We start from the raw sequence: 22,614 nt of genomic DNA, 5'->3' as shown, positions 1-22,614 counted from the left end.
TTGGGCCCATTTGTACAAGAAAATTGCTAACCGCACTCACTAATTTTTAAGTACACCTCAATCCCTTTTTATATTTTTTTCTACCAGATTTATCCTTTTGAACCCTTATCTCACACTCCCCATGTTTTTTAGTATTTAAAATCTTATTTTCATTCTTTTAAACTCTTATCTTACACTTCCATGTACTTAGAAATAATGGGGGTGTATATAACAAGTGCCTTTGTACAATTATTCATGAGCCCAATCAAATATATAACCAGCTTACATTTTCCGAAATCACTATTGGAAATAATGGGGTGTATATAACAAATGCCTTTGTACAATTTATTTTTAACTAAAATATCTCTTGTACGATTTCGATTTAAACCAGTTATAGATACGATTTTCTAGTTAAACCGGTCTAATCGGCCAATCTAGTTCAAGTTTTACAACATTGCTAACTTGCTTATATAAAAGTTTATAGGCTAGAAAGTATGAATGAAAAAACTGAAAACTTATTTGTTAATTGATTGAATTAAAACTTTTTGATGGGATTAATTAATAAGTTAACTAATAAATGTTGAATAATATAATTTTTTCCCCAAAAATTCACAATGTGTAGTATTTTGTATAAGTACATTATTCCAAAAAAGACTTCTGAAGCCCAAAAAATAAACTAAATGTTACTACTATTATATACAAATGGATAACACTATATAATATGAATTTGCATTCGAGTCCCGAAAATTGTCTATACAATTAAGTTTGGATTGAGTTAGACCGAGTAATCAAATTAGAAACACAATAAATATTATTTAATAGTTCATATCAATTTAATATTAAAATGATTAAAATAGTTACCAACTTGAAACTGTACAAACAAGAGTGAAACAAGTGTTAAAGAAAAATAGTAACTAATAAAATAAAAGCTAGTTAGAAGTAGTTCCTTATAGTAGTTTTTGAAATTAAGTTAAAAACTACTAGAATAAATTGTACACGGATTAAACTTTGGTCAAATTAACTTATAAAAGAAGAGGAAAAAATAAATATACAATCGCGTCGTGTGACACATTTAATTGTTGTAATTTTATTAAAATGTTAACATTAATGGTATAACCCTATATCATTATGTTGACTAATAATACTATACAAGAGTTATGGGAAAAAAGTAGAATTGGTGCCATATAATATATTTAAAAGTGTTAATCACTGATAATTTACAGTGAATAAATGTGTGTCATTTCCTCTTTATCCAAAATACTTTAAACCAAGACATGTCCAATTTATAAATGAAAGTCACCAGTAATTTGCATCAAAGAAAAAAACAACGCGATTCAATCCAAAATCGTTGGATAAAAATTTACCCCAAAACCTAGAAAGTTTCTCAACTACACCAAATCCACATTTCCACTTGACCAAAATCGTGCCAAAATTGTAATTATCTGATTTTTATTTTCCTATTTTCAACAAACACTCAAGGGAATTACATTATTTGGTCAAAGAACCCAAAAGATAAAATAAAATAAAAAGGCCTTTGAAGAAATGAAGAAAAATAAAATAAAATAAGCTAAGGTCTCGGTCATAGAAAATCTTCAAATCCGAAAATTGGTGTTGAACAAGGTCATTTCAATAATGTCTAATGTCTAAATGTCTAGTGTTTTTCTGTAAAAAGTTAGTACACATTTTCCAGAGTCCACAATCATCCCCTTTGAATTGAACATCACCACTATCACACCTACCCCTCCTTTTTTCTTTTTTTCTTTTCTTTTCTTTTCTTTCTCTCTCTCTCTCTAAGTTCAGCTTCAAAATCAATGTCTTACTTCTCAGCAGCATGGTGCTAGGGTTCGTTTTGTTCCTCTCCAAACATGGTCTTCAAGGGAAGGTTCTTCTCTTCCAAGAAATCCGATTCTTCTAGCCCCGATGCGTCCTCCAATAGTCCTCGATCTTTCTCCTCCAATTCCCCTTCCAGATCCGACAAGAAAAAAACTAAATCCGCCGCGAATCAAACCCTAGCCGCCGCTTCCGCCGTCGGCAGCGGCGGCGGCGGCGGTCTCGCTCCGTGCCGGCAGACGCAGGTCAAGGATGGAACTAAGAAGAAGGATGTGGTCAAGGGGAAAGAAAGTCAAACGCCGCCGCCGGATTCTCGAAAGGATTCTCCGGCAAAGAAGTTGATGGCGGCGGAGGGACGGGAGTCGCCGTCGTCGTTGTCGGTGTCGCCGATTCTGGCGTCGTCGCTGGGGCTGAACAGGATCAAGACGAGATCGGGGCCGCTGCCGCAGGAGAGCTTCTTCGGATTCAGGGGCGAGAAAGGGACGGCGGCGCTCGGCGGCAGCAACCTCTCCCGGCCGGGTGTCGGTGCCCGCGCCGGCGATGGGAAGAAGAAGGAGGTGGCGAACCAGAGCAGGGTGGGGTTTCATGAGGATTCCGTCGGCGGTGCCGCCGCCACCGGAGGTTGGGGCGATAACGGGAGCAATTCCGATAGCGTTTCGACGTCGGGGAGCTTGCCGTCGCGGGAGCAGAGTCCGGTCGTGTTGCCGCGGTCGCGGTTGCAGAACGGAGAATCATCATCGGAAGCTGCAGGTATAACTGTAACTCTGTGTGTATATGTGGATTTTGTAATGATTCTGATTATGTTGTTTTGATTGGTTTTTTAATTAGTTAAGTAAAGGATCATTGATTGAATAGTTTTATTAGGATTTTGGTGGAGAAGTGTTATTAAGTGCCCATAAGGGCTAAGGCCATTGCTATACTTAGACTATATTTATATGCTTTAGAAGAATGGCTTGGTGTCATTTGGTTTTAATTAGAAGTTTAAAGAATGAGGATGAGGGGTTCTGCTGAGTGTAGTTCTTATTTCAATTTTAGTACTGTCAGAATTGGAGTTGACTAAACTTTTATTCTCGTGTTTGGCATGAGTAAAGATCTGAGGGATAAAATTGTAATTGAATTTTAGTTTATAAGTATTAAGAATTCAAAACTATTATCAGTAATGTTTTCAATAGAGCTTGGGTGGGATATGTCTTTGTTGGTGATGGATGCCATAGGGACAATGGCGGTATTAGAAATAAGGTTGCGTGCCTCCCTACTTCATTGTGATTATCTGGATTTTATATATATGTTGACGAATGAATTTTCTTTATATATATGTATATATATTGATGAATGAATTTTTTATATACAGTCTCAAACATGATTAGCATTCATTGAAATAATCACCCATACTTGGGTGACATTTTATTAACTTGATGTATTTGAAGACATTATCTACAAGACTTCCTTGAGTAAAGAGAAAACTGCATAGCTCAATAGATGAAGTTAACTTGTATTTTCATATATTCTACGTATCACAATGTTTCTTTTAATCATATTAAAGGGGATAATATTGCTACGTTTTTTATTTAATTATTTCATTAACTAAATGACATTTTTTGGTGAAGTATTTGGGAAAATACACACAATAACAAAAAATATTACTTTTTTTTATAAACTGAAAGAACTACAACAGAAGTCCTTTTCCCACTAGATAGGGCGGGCTACAATAACTGAAACCACTGAGACTGAATTATTGAATTTCTTTCTAAATGTTTGGGACCTTAGTTGTAACTTGTAAAAACTGGAGCAGGGTTTGACCAATGCAAGTGACTTGGTTACTGATTCAGTGATTCATTCACCAGTCTGGTAGGAAAAACTGGTGAGGCATAAAAATAAAAAAAGTAAATCACAAAAATCAGCCAGTTTTTTCTGATTTGTTAAAAATCAACTGGGTGTACCAGTTTCTACCTTAATTTAAACTGGCCTGTCTTTCTGGATTTTACCTGGTTCCCTGAGGCCTGAGCATTGACCATGTTTGACTGAAAAGCAATTTGAATTTTGAACTAGACATCACAATCCAGGGAGAAGCGTCAAATGAGGGAGACTGGCATTTTCCCTGCAATAATTTATTCATGCACTGTCTATATTTTGTTAGCTGGTTATTATTTATTTAGGACTACTCATTATTCAAGTAGATGTAGTTCACAATTTAACACCCTAGTAAAATAACCAGCTTCTAAGAAACATAAATAAATATATAATTATATAAATAACAATAATTACTGAAGGAAAATATGCAACTAAAGCTGTAGCATGCACAACTAAAGATCTTGATTCATAGATCCTACTTAAAGTACCGACAAATCCATATAGTTAAAATATTACAATTACCCAGACCAACACATTAAACCAAACAATTGAGGTTTGTGGATATTTAAACTTATAATTTCTTATAGCTTTCTTGGTGCTACATCATATTGGTTGCAACTTTACACAGTGAAAGTGGCTGGTTGTAGTATAGCTATTTCACCAGTTTTCACCTTTCTGTATCTCTGCCTGGCAAGCTCATCTATTGTTGGTTTCTGTAGTTAATGGAATGGTTGTATTGGTGAAGTAAAGTATTGTATATGTAATGTGCGCCAAATATGAATGCAAGGGTGTTGTTAATAGTCCCATATTGGTGGGTTACGCACAAGTTTAAGGCAGTATAAGTTAGAGGTGGACAAGTACAAATAGTGAAACTGCCAACGCAATTTTAAAAATAGCACACACTCAAGCTTAAGCTCAAGATCAACTAAGCTCACTCCCTCACACATCAAACTTAGACAGGGGCCTGCACACAAATTCCAATTGGGGATGTGTGATGAGTCAATTTTGAGTTGATGTTATTATTTGTTTAGTTTTATATACCCACTACTGACCAACAAATTTATTTTATACCGAAGTATCTGGAAAAACTGTTAGTTTTTTTCTTGAAATGTTACTTTTGCTTATGATATCACTTTAAACAGGCAAACAGGTATCATCACGGGCTCAGTCTGGAGGCTTAAAAAGTGCAGATATTTGTACTCCAGAGGTACCACTGGGTTTGGGGTGTGTGTGTGTGTTGGTCTTTGGTTTCTTTTTTATTACTTCAATTAACTTAGATTTTGTCTGAATTAGTTGTTTATTCTGTTTATTCATCTATAATGGCAGAAAGATACTTAATTGTTTCCTTTTCAGACAGCATATGATTTTGAAAACCCAAAGGAGTCTGAATCTCCTCGTTTTCAAGCTATATTGCGCGTCACTAGTGCACCCAGAAAGAGGTTTCCTTCAGATATCAAAAGTTTTTCCCACGAGCTGAATTCGAAAGGTGTCTGGCCTTTTCCATTTTCGAAGCCTCGGCGGTTAAATAACCTTGAGGTACTTTTGCATTTCACATTTTATTGTTGAGTTGATGATTTGTGTCATAGGAGGCATTACATTAAAAGTGCTTTACTTTGTTGTGCAGGAGATTTTGGTTGTTATTAGAGCAAAATTTGATAAAGCAAAGGAAGACGTGAACTCTGATCTGGCTATTTTTGCGGCAGACCTGGTTGGAATTCTTGAAAAAAATGCAGATACTCATCCTGATTGGCAAGAGACCATTGAGGACTTGCTAGTTTTGGCCAGGAGCTGTGCTATGACTTCATCCGGTGAGTTTTGGCTTCAGTGTGAAAGCATAGTTCAGGAGTTGGATGATAGGCGTCAAGAGCATCCTCCAGGGATGCTAAAGCAGCTTCACACTCGAATGCTTTTCATTCTCACAAGGTGTACCCGATTATTGCAATTCCATAAGGAAAGTGGTTTGGCTGAGGATGAACCTGTTTTCAATCTCCGTCAATCCAGAGTCTTGCATTCTGCTGGAAAATTTATTCCTCCTAGTGTGGGAAGGGATACTAAAAGTTCAAGTGCTGCAAAGGCCTTAAAGCCTTCATCGAAAAAAGCTTTTAGTCAAGAGCAGAGTATGATGGGTTGGAAGAAAGATGTTATGCAACCAGAAAATTTATCTATTCCTGCTGATGATGACAATGCAAAACTCTTTGACTCTTCTTCAGGCAGGAATCGAATGGCTTCTTGGAAGAAATTCCCTTCTCCAACAGGAAGAAGCCCTAAAGAAGCTGTTCAGTTGAAGGACCAAAATTATGGGAGGGTTGAATCTTCAAAGGCATCAAATAATAAGAGATTCACTTCCGATGTGGATCTCTCTACTGCTAAGCCATCTGAGCTTCTTCCTGTCAAAGATTCCTTGGATCATGCTTCCAAACACCAACACAAAGTTTCCTGGGGATACTGGGGAGATCAGCAGAATAATAATAGCGAGGAGAATTCAATAATCTGTCGTATATGTGAAGAGGATGTTCCTACTTCACATGTTGAAGATCATTCAAGGATTTGTGCAGTTGCTGATAGATGTGATCAGAAGGGACTGAGTGTCAATGAGCGTCTTGTCAGAATTTCTGATACACTAGAAAAGATGATGGAATCATGCACACAAAAGGATACCCAACAAATGGTGGGAAGTCCCGATGTTGCAAAAGTGTCAAATTCTAGTATGACTGAAGAATCTGATGTTCCTTCACCTAAACTTAGTGATTGGTCTCGCAGAGGCTCAGAGGACATGCTTGACTGTTTCCCTGAAGCCGACAATTCTGTTTTTATGGATGACCTAAAAGGATTACCACTTATGTCATGTAAAACTCGTTTTGGTCCAAAGTCTGACCAAGGTATGACAACATCCTCTGCAGGGAGCATGACTCCCAGGTCTCCATTGATGACACCACGGACAAGTCAGATTGACTTGCTCTTGGCAGGGAAGGGTGCTTATTCTGAACATGATGATCTGCCGCAGGCATGCCACTTTTTAAATCTTTCTAAGATGCTTTTATTTCTAATTTATTGCCCTATAATATGTAATGGCTGACATTGTCAATTCAATTCAGCATGTTGTATCAAATGGTCCTCCCCATGTGTTTAAATATGATGTTTAGTGATACATGATCCAGTAATCATAACTATGCCTAAGCACTATTTCTTTCTATTTTCAATAACAAATGTTTTATTAAAATAAATACAAGATTTTTTATATATAATTGCTTACGCCTGTATCTGTTCTGAATTTTCAAAAAAATGAGGCATGTCTTGCATTTGCATAAAGAAATATCAAATACTCTTGTTTCATAATATTCTTGTCAGAAAAATCTTATCTTTGGCATTTCTGTCACAAAATTCCTGTTTTATTGTAGATGAATGAACTTGCTGACATTGCGCGCTGTGTGGCAAATGCACCTTTGGATGATGATCGCACGACGTCATATTTATTATCTTGTCTTGATGATTTGCGGGTTGTTGTAGATAGAAGGAAATTTGATGCACTTACTGTGGAGACCTTTGGAACACGTATTGAGAAGCTGATTCGGTTAGTTCTTTCTGCTATACATGTTGCATAATATGAAAAGTACTCCTAGTAACTTGAGTAGATGAATTCTTAATGGATAAATTTTAGGGTAAATTCTTGTTAGACTCTTTTTTTTTACAGATAGTTTTAACTTTATAACTGAACCCAGAATATCATATGCCATAATAAATAATAATATTTCTATGTCTATATTTGTGTCCAATTATCTGTTATTTGATTCCTCTACAGTGAGTAAATGTGTAAAGTGAGAAAGTATGGGCGTATCTGTTGATTTGTGTTAAAGTATGTAATAAATAAAAAAGAATGTTCTGTTTTTGATGAAGGAAAACACAGCATAATAGAGAATGATATACAAGAGGGAGTACCTGACTAATAAAGTGAGAGAAGGGAGGACTAAGTTGCAAATAAAATAATAAAAATAAAGAAAACAGAGCATGGACTAAAAGTGGCCTTACCTGAATCAAGGAGGAGGATTTGCCTAAAACAGAGCATGGAATTAAAAAAACACTACCCTGATTGCAAGATCACACAATGCCAAGCCTTTTATATGCCTTTTTCTCCAAAATTGGCCACTTAAAAGTTCAATCCACCATTGCAGTTCAATTGATACTGTTTAAAAACATGGACTTTGCTATTTGTCTTTTGTAATTATTTGGTGACTATTCTTGATAAGTTGTAATTTGGTTTGTAGAGAGAAGTATCTGCAGCTCACTGAGATGGTGGATGTTGAAAAGATAGATACAGAGAGCACTGTTGATGATGATATCTTGGAAGATGATGTGGTTCGCAGCTTGAGAACAAGCCCAATCCATTCTTCAAGGGATCGCACCTCTATTGATGACTTTGAGATTATAAAACCTATCAGTCGTGGGGCATTTGGAAGGGTTTTCTTGGCTAAAAAGAGAACAACTGGTGATCTTTTTGCAATAAAGGTATATATACTTTATGCTTCTGATTCGGTGGTTACTGTTTCAACCCTTATTCCTCCCCTTCTCATATTTCATGGTTATGCCATTTGTTGTATATCTCTTTAATTGAAGATTCATGTCCTTGTGTTTGTTTCATGTGTTAAAGTATTATATTGTAGACAGCTGTGTAGGAAAAAGTGTTGAGTGTATGTGTGAGGTTGAGTGTATGTTAAGCTTTAGGTTGAGTGTGTGGGAAGCTGAGTGTCTAATCCTTATCCAAAGGCAGCTTTCCCCTTCTCTCTCTCTCTTTCTCTGTACTATATATATATATGTGTGTGTGTGTTAATAAAAAGCTAAGTGTGCTGAGTGTGATAATTTTCTCCACTCATTCAAATTTAAGTTGTTGGTATCTCAAATCCTTAAGCAATGTAGTCCTAAATTTTCAAGATCATGCTTGATTGTTCTTTTTTGTGGCTTGTATTGTAGAAGAGTTGTTTAATAAAATCTGGGTTACCAAGGTTGAATGATCTGTTTTGGAGTTTTATTGAAGCTTACCACTGAGTGTTTGGAATGCTTGTTGGGCAAAAGCCACCCTTCTGACAGCATCTTGAGAGAGCTTTCTGGAAAAAAAAGGATCATTTTACCAAATATAATTGTTTCTGAACATGCTATCAATTTCACATATAACTGTATTTGATCTTTATATATTTCACTAATTATGGTAGCTTATAAGAGTATACTTACTCGACTGATATTGTCTTTTCTTAGCTAAACTGTAAAGGCTAAGCTCCAGTTAGTTAGATAAACTGTTTGGACAGCTGTCACTAACTAACTAGAGTTAGTTGACAGTTACAGTTATGTAACTGTCTATATAAACTGAGGTGTAAATTGTTCATTCCTTGGGTTGAAAAATATCATATTTTCACCTCAATTCAGTTTTCAAATTTTCTCTTGAGATTTGTTTATGGTTTCATAACCTATCCTAGATCCATTAAATTGACCACCCACCATATTATCCATGCACCAAGCCCAATAGTGCTGGGCATGAGGTGGTGTGTTGGAAAAAATCCAAGTCCCACATCGATTAGAGATAAGGTCAAGATAAAGTATAAAGTGAGGGGAAACCCTCACCTTATGAGCTAGTTTTTGGGGTTGAATTAAGCTCAAATCCACATTCTAAGATAGCTCAACATGCTGCATGGATGGTTATGTATGTAATATAATATCTGACCTTTTATTTCTATAATTTTCTTTAATTACTTTTCTTTTTTAACTGGAAAAAAATCTAAATTGAATTATTCTTTAAACTCTTTCCATGTATTGTTTATTACTTTGTACTATTTACATCTTTCAATGGTTCTACGGTTCCAAGGTTATGCAGTAGATTTTGGTAACTTAGCTTTGCGGTAATGTCTTTAATTCACTATGTTGTAAATTTGTCTCTGTTTCTTGTTTTACGCTTTAGTTCTTTACCCTATTGAGCTATTTTCTAATAGGTTCTCAAGAAGGCAGATATGATCCGTAAGAATGCTGTGGAAAGTATATTAGCAGAACGTGATATCTTAATTACAGTACGCAACCCTTTTGTGGTGAGCAGGTCTAACTAGTTTATTATTCTATGCTGCTTTGAGAAATGTTGTCTTATTCTAATTTTAGCTTTAACTTAATCAGGTTCGATTCTTCTATTCTTTTACATGTCGCGAGAACTTATATCTTGTCATGGAATATCTTAATGGAGGTGACCTGTATTCATTATTAAGGAATTTAGGTTGCTTAGATGAGGAAGTCGCCCGTGTATATATTGCTGAAGTGGTAATTATTGGTTCTGTCTCTTTACTGTCTCTCTCTGGTTTCTGAAAAAAATTATCTTTATTACATTTGCTAAAACAGTTTTTTTCCAATGGTAGGTGCTTGCATTAGAGTATTTGCATTCACTGCGTGTGGTTCATCGTGACTTGAAGCCCGACAATTTATTGATAGCACATGATGGTCACATCAAGGTAACTACTTAGTGTGTTTGCATTTCTTTTTACATACCTCCAAACCATGGTCATGGGAGAAGGTTGCCTCTTCTAAGTTTTGCCCAAAAACCATGGTTTGGAAATTTGTAATGGAAATCCCAACGCAATATGGCTAGTCTTTTTTCTTCTTCTTCTTAGGATTAATATCAACAGTTTTGTATTTTAAAATAGTAGTTAAGTACTAATTTGAGTAAGTTACACTAACCACCCTTGATGTTTTGTGAAATTACACAAACACCTCATGTTTTTAACCATTACAATAACCTCCCTTGTAGGGGGTGTTTGTGTAATATACAAGGGGGTGTCAATAATGTTTCAAACATATAGGAAAGTTAGTTTAGGTATTGAAAAGGAGTGGTCTTATGTGTTATTTGAAAAAAACATGGGGTGCAAGTGTAATTTGTTCTATTAATTTTATGGTGTTTGGTTAGGTTAGCCTGTTTGGGTGGTCTGGTGGTGATTTTGTTGTTTTTTTGGGGCCTATGTCTATATGATGAATCATTGAGTTTTACATCTTTTCTATTATTAGCTTCTTTCGATGGCTCTACCAATCCCATCCCTGTAGGTTGTGATTCCATGTATTTGGTTCAATTATTTTAGAGAATTTTTTTACTAGCTTTCTGACAGCTTTTGAAGAAAAAAATGATTATTTCAAAAAAGTCACTCCCAAACATATATTTAATACTAAAATGTAAAGTATTTATTTTCCTCATGAAAAAATGGTAAAAGAGGTTTCTGCAAACTTGTGTGTGTGTGTACATTTATTATATTTTAGTTTATTTGGATGAGGTCTCAAACTGAAGCACAAACAAAATTGTGCTATTTTGTGGTTTTTTCCCCCTAGCTATTTTTTATTCCTTCTAAAAAGACTTTCTTATATAGTTATATATGATAGAGAAGCTGTTTAAACATTTAAAAAGTATTACTCTATATTAGATCCAAACATATAAGTTTTGTTTTATTTTTCTAGAAAGCTCACATAAAATAGATTTCTTTTTGAAAGCTCATTGGAACCAGGCTAATTTTTTGCTCCTCTTAGGTGTAAATTGCATTCTTTTGAGTTTCAACTTCAACATTCATGTAATCCTGTTTTATAGTGTGCTAGTCAACTTGATTTTTTTTCTTTGTCTACTTTGGCAGTTAACAGACTTTGGGCTTTCTAAAGTTGGTCTCATCAACAGCACAGATGATCTGTCTGGTCCAGCAGTGAATGGGACATCACTACTTGAAGAAGATGAAACTGATGTATTTACATCCGCGGATCAAAGGGAAAGGAGGGAGAAACGTTCTGCAGTGGGCACACCTGATTACTTAGCCCCAGAGATACTTTTGGGAACTGGACATGGTTCGTATAGTCCCATTTTTATGTTTAAGGTGGTTTGATTTCTGGTTTTGTCCCATCTCTTAAAATATAGATTTGACTTTTGTCATTTGGGCAGTTTCTTTTAACTAAATAATTACAGAAAGCATGATTTTCCTTCTGTCTAGAATTAAATCCTTAAGAATGCTGAAAACATCTTGTAGGATCTTTATTCTTTATAGTGAAATGATTAAGTCAAATAGAAATGTTTTTGGTCATTGTAGCCTGCTGATTTAATGATTCTACTTTATTTATGGTGAATACTCATGTATTTATTATTGGAAACAACAAAAAAAATATTTGTTGAAATTTTACAGGGTTTACTGCCGATTGGTGGTCTGTTGGGGTCATTTTATTTGAGTTGCTTGTTGGTATTCCACCCTTCAATGCAGAGCACCCTCAGGTTTATATACCCTGCTTCTTTGTGATGAATTTTATAAATGGTTTTTAAGTTTCATTTCCTGTTAGTTTTGCCTTTATATGGTTGGGTTCTCTCTGACATATGTTATTTTTGTGTTTGTACTCTGCAGATTATATTTGATAATATTCTTAATCGTAAGATACCTTGGCCAGCAGTTCCTGAAGAGATGAGTCCTGAAGCACTGGATCTTATTGATCGGTAATAGTGTTATGTTCTAATTGTACATCATTGTTCTTATTATATGTATTAAAAAATATTTGTTTTGAACAAAATACTATATAATATTGATTCCTTGTATATGTTGTTATAACAATTTTGTCGTTGGGTATTATTCTTGTTTAAGCACCAAACTATTAGCTGAGTGTTTTTCATTTTGTGCCTGTCCTTTTCAATTTTCAGATTATTGACAGAAGATCCTAATCAAAGACTAGGATCCAAAGGGGCATCAGAGGTGATCTAATTTCTTATTATCATACAGATCCTTGTTATCCATTTTTATGATTTATTTTTTCTGTATTTTCTTCCTTTCAAGTGTTAAACTAATCAACTCTTAATGATGCAGGTAAAGCAACATGTTTTCTTCAAGGATATAAACTGGGACACACTTGCCAGGCAGAAAGTATGTAATTGTTTACTTGAGCGATGAATGTTATTGTTGATTTTACTGCACTCTCATGATATCCTGAACCACATAATGCTTCTCTTGGTTTTGCAGGCTGCATTTGTTCCTGCTTCTGAGAGTGCTCTAGATACCAGTTACTTCACTAGTCGCTACTCATGGAATACTTCTGATGGTTTTGTATATCCAGCAAGTGATGTTGAGGATTCTAGTGATGCTGATAGCTTAAGTGGCAGCAGTAGTTGTTTGAGCAATCGACAAGATGAAGTGGTATTTCAGTTATAGGCATTGCTAAACGTAAAATACTAACTAAAATCAAATGTTATGGGCTGACTCTTCCTCTTGTTAACAGGGAGATGAATGTGGGGGTCTTACCGAGTTTGATTCTGGCACATCTGTCAATTACTCTTTTAGTAATTTCTCCTTTAAGGTAATTCTCTCAAATCATATGAAATTTCATTATAATTTAACTGAACTATTAAAATTAACTTCAATGAAATATGCATGATCTATTGCCCTTGTTTTCTTGTCACCTACGCGGGATTTAACATGTTGAATAGGAAGAATGGCTTTTCTCTGAGCTTACTATACTATTATTCATGAGTAAGCTAATATTTTTTCCCCTGCCTGTGCTATATGTTCTGTTGATATTTAGATTGGTAACTTTTTGTAAGGTTTCCTTCTTCGGCTTATGGTATAATTTCCAACTCAGCTAAATATTCTCTTATATTGCATGCTTAATGTTCCTGTGGGTTTTCAGAATCTCTCCCAGCTTGCATCAATCAACTATGATCTCACCAAGGGATGGAAAGATGACCCGGCAACGAACTCTAGTGCATAGCTGTATTTATTATCCTGTGTCAAAGTTCAGAATTTGGTTTTCGACCTATGATCCAAGCAATTTTGGGGGCATAAACACCTTTGTCATTTGTATACCTTGTACATGTATGATTCCTCGTTACTTGTCAATTCGTCATTTTTTATTTACTTGTTTTCTTGCTCACCTAATTTGTATGACTGGATTTTGCAGATTTAGAGGTTCAAAGTGGTTCAGGATGTACTCTTTGCTTGTTAGTTTACAGGGCAACAATGGGGGGTTTCAATCTTACGGTTATTGGTATTCACAATTGTGTATGAATTGAGAATTGTAAATTTAAAAAATGCAGATCACAGTTGCTCACATTATTCTGTGGTGTGCTCTTTATTGGCAATGAGAACACATCCCTTTTTGTTCAGGCCACTGTAATATTATTTACTTACAGAATTGAGATGCTGCTGTGAAGTCTTTTCTGAACTCCCCTTCAAGCATTTTCGAGACTTTTTTTACACCTTGCGTCCTTAATGATCACTAAACGATGTATAAGCTGATGTCATTGACTTGTTCCCCGTGAGTCCTATTGGTTTTATTAACTTTGCTAAGGAAATGTTGGTTTTGTTAACTTAGCTAAGGAAACATCACTTTCAATCCTCACTCCTTTTTTTTCTGGCAGCGTAGTGCTTGATTAGAACGTAATGCTAATAGGACAAAAGCAATTTGATTTCACTAGTGCTAAAATTTTTGATGTCATTCGATAATATCAGTAATAATGGTAGAGAATACCATGAAGTAACTTTTGTATTCTGTATCAACTAACGAACCCTAGTTGCTGACTTGCCTAGGGCATCTGCTAGAATTAAAGGACCCAAAGCAGCAGGGCAAACGTTCCAAAGCCGAAAGGATGTGTCATTGTGGGCTCCAATTTTGGCAAGCCAGTCGACACAGTTATTTTCTTCTCTCAAGGTATGACTGAAGATCAGATTCCTATCCATTTGCATGAAACCCTTTATTGCTTGAATGATAGCAGCACATGGATGAGTTGTATATGTACTCCCATGATAAGCTCAAGAGCTACTTTAGAATCAGATTCACAGTTGAGGTTTCTAATACCTTTATGCCACGCAAGTTTAATACCATGGTAGATAGCGATGAGCTCGGCGAAGAGAAGAGACAAGTAGTTAATCCGCAAGAACCAGAGTAACCTGAGGTCCGTTGACCTAAGGAATGTAATTTTGTAAAACAACCAGTGTACAAGTATAATGAGCATTAATCTTCTCAAAGGACTAAAACATTAAATACACGTTGAAACTAGAAAAAAAAGTTCGCTCTTATAGAGGCCTTTAGAAGGGTGAATTGTCATACAGATTCTGGCCTTGTGAATATGGTCGCCAAGGGCGCCCACTCACACCATCACTATCATTCATAACATCAGAAACATGTTTTCAAAGGATTGGAGCACACCTTCCCAAAAGCAAATTCATGTGTAGATTGACTTGCCAAGAATGGGTTTGCAAATGAAGATGTCTATAAGATATCGGAATCTTGTCCCAAGAGATGAGCACTTATGATGCTTGGGTGGGTGTGAATTACCTACATTTTTTTTTTGTCTTAATTCTCCGATTCTTCAAGAAAAAAAAAACTCTAACTAATCTGAAGTTTGATTGGAAAAATAAATAAAATTTAATAAAAAATTATTTCTATCAAGGAGCAAAATTCGAATACTACTTAAAGGATTTAATTTTAATTTCAACACATTAATCACTTGTACTCAATCATTTAGTTACATTCAATTCTAATTTGGGTTTCCTTTCTGTTGTTTTCTTTCTAAATAATAATAATAAACAAAAGAAAAAAACTGCCCAAACTTGAATGAGTAAAATTCACTGTTGTCATTTAAAATTTGATTCCGATTTGTATCTTTGATGTATTCACGAAACCTCCATGCTTTCTAGGCAAAATTATAAAGTTCATTCTTTTTCACTTTTCAAGTATAAAGTACTCACTTTTCTTCTGCAAGAGATAATATTTTCATCTATCCAAATCTTTCAATTCTTAACCTCTTGTACAAAATAGATTTAATTTAAAAAATTGTATCTACTTCATCTTGAGTAAAAAACATGTTACAACCATTTTCAACGAGGAATCAGCTTGGCACCAAATATAATCCATGCCAATCTGTCAGAAAGGAAGCGACAATAGTCCAATGTTTATGTCTGTGTGTGTTTACTGCCACTAATTTTGAAATAAGACTGCAGAGAATTAGACAACAATAGCCAAAGAGGCAAGAGGATCCCGTGTAGTAAAATGGTGGGATGACAATCTTGGCTTCTCCCTGTTCACTTTATCATTCATTCTTTTTTAACTACGACAATTAATTAGGATTTTGACTTTATAGTGATATCTTGATATATCTCCACAAACTTGAGTCATATAGGCTCATTATAAAACTAATTATTGATTTTAGACTTTTTTTGTATTTGTAGAAATAAAAAATAATGTAAACAAGTTTACAATAATTTACACGTCTTACTCAACTGATTAAATAAGACTCCCACTAAAAGCTCCTCACCTCTTTCTCAATTATGTGTGTTGCAAAAATCAAACCCAAATCAATGTTAATTATCAACTGAGTTATACACATTAATTTAAACCTTATTTGAATGCAGTCTCTCGAAGTATTAACAAAATATAAATATCAAAGAGGGTATAGATCACTAGATGCCAACAAACTATGACCATGAACCACAGTGTGTTGAGAATAAATTTGTATGTCCACGATCGAAGTCATCATGTAATCAATTTTAATTTTAATAATAAAGTATTATTTTATTTTCATTATCATATTTCACTATTTGATTAAGTGGTTCATTTGATAATGTCCTTGATTAAAATTAAAGACTTGTTATTATAATAGAGATTATGATAATGAGAAACAAATTTGTTCTAATTTTAATCTAAACCGTTTTTTATCATAGGATTATTGTAAATAGAATATCAATAATCCGGATAGATTAATATATATGTGATAGTATTTATTGGATAAATATTAATATATCTCATTTATTAATTTGTATATATAGATGAGTCACATGTTGATGTGATCATTGAATTGATTCAATTGAAATTTTCTAATGGTTAAAATTTACCATAAACTGTCAATAGAAAATTCTCAAGAAGAGGTATAATAACTTTCTTTGACCTTAGATTGTCATAGTAATTAACATGTTATTTGTTGTATTTTGATTCCAGACACCTAATGCTTTAGAACACTTGTTGAATGGATATTGGATATGATTAAATACTTGTAGAATTAATGATTAATCAAGAAGGAATCCATCAACTCTTGGTGATGAGTTTGAGTTCTATGAATAAAATTATATACTGACCAAGAAAATTAAATGAAAGAAGAAATGAGTTTCTTAAGTTATTATGAGTTAACTCAAAAGGATTTGACAGTAATACCATACTCCAGAGTTAACCCAGAGTTGTACACATGGAAGCAATTATTATACTACTCTTCTAATGGTTCTTGAAAATAAAATGTTACTTCATGCTATCCGGACATTAAGGAGTGTTGCTAGACGCCTACCTTGATTAGTATATTAATTTGATTAATATATTATCGGCTTAGTATTGAACCTATGGGATCATACACAAACTAGTGTTCTGATCTCTGTTAAAGAAATTATTTTAATATTTGATGATTAATTAAATTAGAAAATTTAATATGATCAAATGATTAATTGATTTAAAAAATGTGGAATATTATTATATTTTTGCTAGCACTGAAAATATAAATAATATGAAAGATTTGATGAAAGAAGAGAAACAAACTTGTATGATTTTGTATTTGGAAATTGGGTTGAAAAGGCGACTAGATATACAAGTTTGACTTGGTCAATTATTATTTCAATTTTAATTATTAAATGGTTAGCAATAAAAGGTAACAAGAAATAATATAGCTTAAAAAAGAATACTATCAATAATGATTTTGATTTGATCAGAAATTTGGTATCTTTAGCATGCTATAAATAGCCTTGGATTGCACGTTGAAACGATTCAAATATCACTTCTCTATTCTTATTATTTTTCTACCTGTCAAAGTTGTTGACGAATAGAGATCAGTTTCGGTGTGGATACACATAGAGTCTTCACACTATTGAAGAATCTCTATACTTCAAGAACTCATCAACAAGTACATTTTTTAATATGTCATCTGTTTATGATATAATTTAAATACAAAATAAATCTTTTTATTCTTTAATATGTATTTGTTGAACACATTTTTTCTTACACACTGAAGCAGCAACAGGACCACTATCTCAGGAATGTTCACTTTAAACTTCAGTGCTCCTCACTAGGTGTGTGTTCTCTATTTTGGTCCACCATAAAGTTACAATTATAATCACATTCACAAATACATCACCTTTGTGTTATGAACTTTTTTCAGTTCGGTTTGTACTCACCTGAAAGAAATTGTTTCAAGTGCCATCCATTTTAATGGTTTGATTTGATGTTTCAATTTTAAAATCCACATGGATAAGAAAGCACTTGTTTAACTCTTCCTAAGTCACAATACCATTTGTACACTAATGTTCACATTTTTTTTATAATAATCAACATCAACATATACTACGTTTACAGCGGTATGCTATTATTGAAAATCATGTCAGATTAAATGTTGAATTATTCAAACTAGGCATCAATGCTTAAAGACTCATTTCTTCGTTTTTGATATAATTGAATTATTTCTAAATCTAAAGGCATCATATCATATCAAACTTTTTACACATGCCCGTACCTGTTTGACTTAGCATTTTCCTCATCATATGACTTTTTTTTTTTGACAATTTATCCATACAGCTCCTTCAACCTCAAGCTTGTGCTAAAAGTTGTTTTTGATAATATTCTTTTTTATGGAAGAGCACTAAATCTTATGAAAATGGTCCTCTGAAATTATTTTTTAATTACGAAAATCTCAATCCAAAAAATTCATTTCAAGTTTAGTAAAAGATTGATTAGACACTAAAAAAGCATCATGGTTAAGGAATTGGTCAGACATGAAACTGATATTTTTACTACTGGGGGAACCACCTTCACATCCAAATCTTAATTCACCTATCAAGTTAAGGAAGAGTTAATCAAAGTTGGTTCTGGGTATAAATCATCCATATTGTCTTTACCAAGGTGGGGTTCACAACAATTGAAGACATGCTACATGCCACCTATAGGACATTACAACCAACAATGAAAGCGACTATTTTCATCACAGTATCTACACTCTACAGAGAAAAGTGTCACCAAAAAGCAAAAGCCAATGTTAAAGCAAAAGTAATAATTACATCAACCAGAATCCACCGGCAATAACTAATGAAGTAGATATCCACTCCCTCAAGGTATTGATACAGAAAAAAAGAAAAGAAAAGATAAGAGAACTAGTACAATTGAGATTGGAGGAAAATTCAAAGTTGGGTGCTGAAGAAAATTATGACCCAAAGCTTAAAAAACAAAATAAAACATAAGCACAGGATTTAGGAAGCAAAATATGGGGCTCTTGACAAAGCCAAGAAGATCCATGTTTTTGGAGAAATTATTACATGGTCTGAAATCATATAGTTCTAGGCTGATCTTCATGTAACACGTTATTAACCTTTTTTTTTCATAAATTGAGAAAAATGTGATTATATGTCACATAGAGATTGTCCAAGACAATAATGACCATGTAGAAGTTTATCCTTGTACACAAACCCATAACAAACTCATCTAGAAGACGCATCATCTATATCATTGATCAAATCAAGTTGTTGGATTTGGTCTTGAGTAGCCTCTTTCATGCTAGGCCTACGTAACTCTTGTATGCGTTGAATCACTTGAGACATTGAAGGACGGTTATCAGGGTATGGAACAACACAATCCACTGCAAGTTGCAACAACTGAACCATCTCCTCTTCAGAATTCTGATACCTAAGGAGTTCAATATCAAACACCTCAGAACTCCACTCTTCTCTAACAACTGATTGCACCCATCTTGGAAGGTCCACTCCTTCCTCATTCAAGAGGGCATGTGTAGGAGCCTTTCCTGTGAGAAGCTCCAAGAGCAACACTCCGAAACTGTATACATCAGCCTTCTGAGACACTTTGCGCGGATCGATTACTTCGGGAGCACGATAGCCAGCAACCCTGTTAGGCGTGGATGAAGGGCCAACAAGGTGTGTGAGGCCGAAATCAGACACCCTGGCATCATAGGACTTGGTTAGGAGGATGTTGGAGGATTTTATGTTTCCATGAGAAACACTTGGCCCTTGTGAATGCAGGTACTGGATGCCGCAAGCAGCTCCTAGTGCAATGCTTGATCTCATTTCCCAATTCAGTGGTGTCCTACCAGCTCCTTTGTTTCCTGTGATGATAAAGAATTATGATATAAACTTCATTTTATCATTGTTCTGCCAATGAATGAGAGATTGAAAGGTCCATGATGAGGTTTATAAGCTAATGCCAACAAATTACATCTTAACAAAGTAACAAACTCAAATGGATGCAAGACGAAACAAGTGAATTTTAATTAAGTGGAGATGCAATGCCAGACTAATTATGATTCTTAAATGATGCTCCACACTCTTTTCCCCCTTCTATTGTCAATTGGAATGTAATAAACAGTATAGAAAAAATCCAAAAGAGTGCAAATTGCAGCAATCAATAGAAAAAACTCATACCAAAATCAGTAAAGAAAATTTGAAGTCATAGCCACAGAAACATAAAGACATAACAAAACTCATACCGAAGTCAGTATAGACATAACAAGCATGATACTATTATCCAAAACCAAATTGAGGCTCAACTCACCATGCAAAATTGCAGATAGGCTTCCCATTGGCATGTAATCATGAACAAGAAGCTTCTCATCCCTGCTATAGTAGTAAGCCCTGAGAGGCACCAAATTCTCATGATCCATCATTCCCACCCCATCAATCTTCTCCTTAAACTCCTTCTCCGAAACAGTCACATCCTTCAACCTCTTCACAGCCACCACAGGCCCATCCTCCATAACCGCCTTATAGGTAGTCCCAAAAGTCCCTTTCCCTAACACCTCAGCAGAAGCCCTCAACAAATCCTCCAAATCAAACACCTTCACCTTATTACCATAAAACACCAACTTCTTATCTCCTCCTCCTCCTCCTCCACCACCACCACCACCACCACCACCACCACCGCTGCCGCCACTCACCGCCGCCACTGCTGCAGCCACCAAATTCCCACCTCCCCCACCACCACCATTCTCCACATTGCCACTCTCAATTCCCACCTCCCCATGCTGATGCTGATGCTGATGCTGCTCCTCCTTCAACCCCACAATGTTATTAACATTATCAACACTCCTAGTCTTGTTCCCACTTCTACACAAGAGAATCAAAGCAAACACAACCAACAAAAGAACCACCACACTCCCAACAACAATACCAGCAATTGCACCCCCAGAAAGCTTCCCCTTCTTATTCTTCTCCCCTCCAATCACACTCCCTTCACCCCCTCCAACCCCACTTGAATTTGAATTCCCATTTGCACCACTCTCACCACCCCCGTCGTCCCAAGGACAAATTGCTAGAGGTTTCCCACAAAGGGTATTCCCTAAAAACGAATCTTCACCAAAAGTTTGCAACTTTTTAGGCACAGAACCGTTTAACATGTTGTATGAGACATTGAACTGAGCCAATTCATTGAGTTCTTCAAAATTTGGAAGCGAACCGTTGAACCGGTTGTTCTCAAGGAAAAGGGTCCTCAACCGGGTGAGGTTCCCAAACCGGACCGGAATTGGACCGGAGAAGTTGTTGGAGGCCAAATTGAGGCGGATGAGGCCGGTCATGGCGGAGAGGAACGCCGGAACCTCGCCGGAGAAGTGGTTCTGTTGGAGGAAGAGGTTGCGGAGGGCGGCGCAGGCGGCGAGGTCGGCGGGGAGGGTGCCGGAGAGGGAGTTGAAGCGGAGGCTGAGGGTGTGGAGGTTCTTGAGCGCCGGGAACACGTTGGCTGGGAGCTCGCCGGAGAGTGCAACGGCGGGGAGGTGGAGCTCGACCACGGTAGCGTTGGCAGCGTCGCATTGGACGCCGGGCCAGGCGCAGGGCGAGGCGGCGGTGGCGTTCCAGAGGAGGGTGCGGCCGCGCACGGCGGAGCGCAGGGCGAGCAGCGCCGCGCGCTCCGATGAGAGGTCAGAAAATGTTAGAGGGAAGAAGAATGAGAAGAGGATTATGGTGATGGTAGTGAAGAGTGTATGAGAATGTTGTTGCATTGTTGTTTTGTGTTTTGGTTTCAGAATTGTGACAAGATGATACTCACTCATTAGTTACTAGTTACTTCACTTGTATTGTTTTTGTGCTGTGTGTGAGAATTGAGACAACACAAGAGAAGAGTTAGTAATAAAAACACGTTATGAATAAAGTGAACAACGGTTTTGCGTTGTGAGAGGGGTAGAGTTGGTAAGAAGAAGAAGAAACACGTTATGAATAGAATAGATGGATCGATACACGGCAATTTCCATCAGCTTTCTCCTATAAAAATAGGATAAATAGTCACTCTAAACGTAGAGAGTTGATAAATTCACTTGAATTTCGACCAAAATATCATTGAGTTATAATTGAATCAAATTGTCAATATTTTTCATTAAATCAAAAGGTTGGTAATTTTTTTTTTACCAAAATATCAGTATGTTTACTTTGGATTAACCAACATGTCAGAAAATTAACATTCACTAATTTGTTGGACTTAAATTTTTGTTTCATTTAAAGATAAAATATAATTTAATATTTATCTTTCTCTTTTTTATCATTGTAAGGATAACATTGCAATAAACACTTGAAAAATAAGAAAACAAACATAAGTTAAAACAAAACATAAGTTAGAATAAACATAATAATAAACATAATATTGATTTATAAACATAATTTACCCGTTGCTATGAAATTTTTAATGTGACAGTACTCTATCCAAAATATGAAACTTAAACAAAAATATACAATCATTAAGTTAATCAACTCAACTTGATTTTGTTAGTGCCTAATGATGTCACAATAGAAATTTTTCAAAATAAACATTCTACCAATGTACAAAAATAAACATTGTAAGTGTATCAACAATTACAAATTTATTCAAATTATAATAATTAGTCAGAATCTACTATAAACAAAATAAAAGCATATCCCATATTTCACTTCTTCGAATCTTGGTGGTGGGACAACCCTGTGTGGG

The 22,614-nt window shown here is 35.4% G+C and overlaps 2 protein-coding genes across 2 annotated transcripts; one reads left to right on the top strand and one right to left on the bottom strand.

Annotated features, from left to right (window-relative positions):
• Positions 1 to 1,603: 1,603 nt before the first annotated feature.
• Positions 1,604 to 13,886, top strand: LOC114368758 (probable serine/threonine protein kinase IREH1). Its single transcript, XM_028326011.1, has 18 exons — positions 1,604 to 2,559; positions 4,803 to 4,867; positions 5,014 to 5,196; positions 5,285 to 6,664; positions 7,059 to 7,231; positions 7,923 to 8,163; positions 9,636 to 9,728; positions 9,811 to 9,951; positions 10,047 to 10,139; positions 11,301 to 11,505; positions 11,838 to 11,923; positions 12,051 to 12,139; positions 12,341 to 12,392; positions 12,504 to 12,560; positions 12,657 to 12,830; positions 12,913 to 12,990; positions 13,321 to 13,505; positions 13,591 to 13,886. The coding sequence occupies exons 1-17, from the start codon at positions 1,845 to 1,847 to the stop codon at positions 13,399 to 13,401; spliced, it is 3,906 nt and encodes a 1,301-aa protein (XP_028181812.1). The 5' UTR covers positions 1,604 to 1,844; the 3' UTR covers positions 13,402 to 13,505; positions 13,591 to 13,886.
• A 4,788-nt stretch (positions 13,887 to 18,674) lies between these two features.
• LOC114425465 (probable inactive receptor kinase At1g48480) lies at positions 18,675 to 21,887 on the bottom strand. Its single transcript, XM_028392395.1, has 2 exons — positions 20,221 to 21,887; positions 18,675 to 19,774 (listed from the first exon to the last, which is right to left on the bottom strand). Exons 1-2 carry the CDS (start codon positions 21,707 to 21,709, stop codon positions 19,137 to 19,139), a joined length of 2,127 nt encoding a protein of 708 aa, XP_028248196.1. The 5' UTR covers positions 21,710 to 21,887; the 3' UTR covers positions 18,675 to 19,136.
• Positions 21,888 to 22,614: the final 727 nt, after the last annotated feature.

Source organism: Glycine soja, chromosome 9, assembly GCF_004193775.1.
Source record: "Glycine soja cultivar W05 chromosome 9, ASM419377v2, whole genome shotgun sequence".
Lineage (NCBI taxonomy): Eukaryota > Viridiplantae > Streptophyta > Magnoliopsida > Fabales > Fabaceae > Glycine > Glycine soja.
Note: the sequence above shows the minus strand (reverse complement) of the source record. Positions and strands in the feature narration are given on the sequence as shown.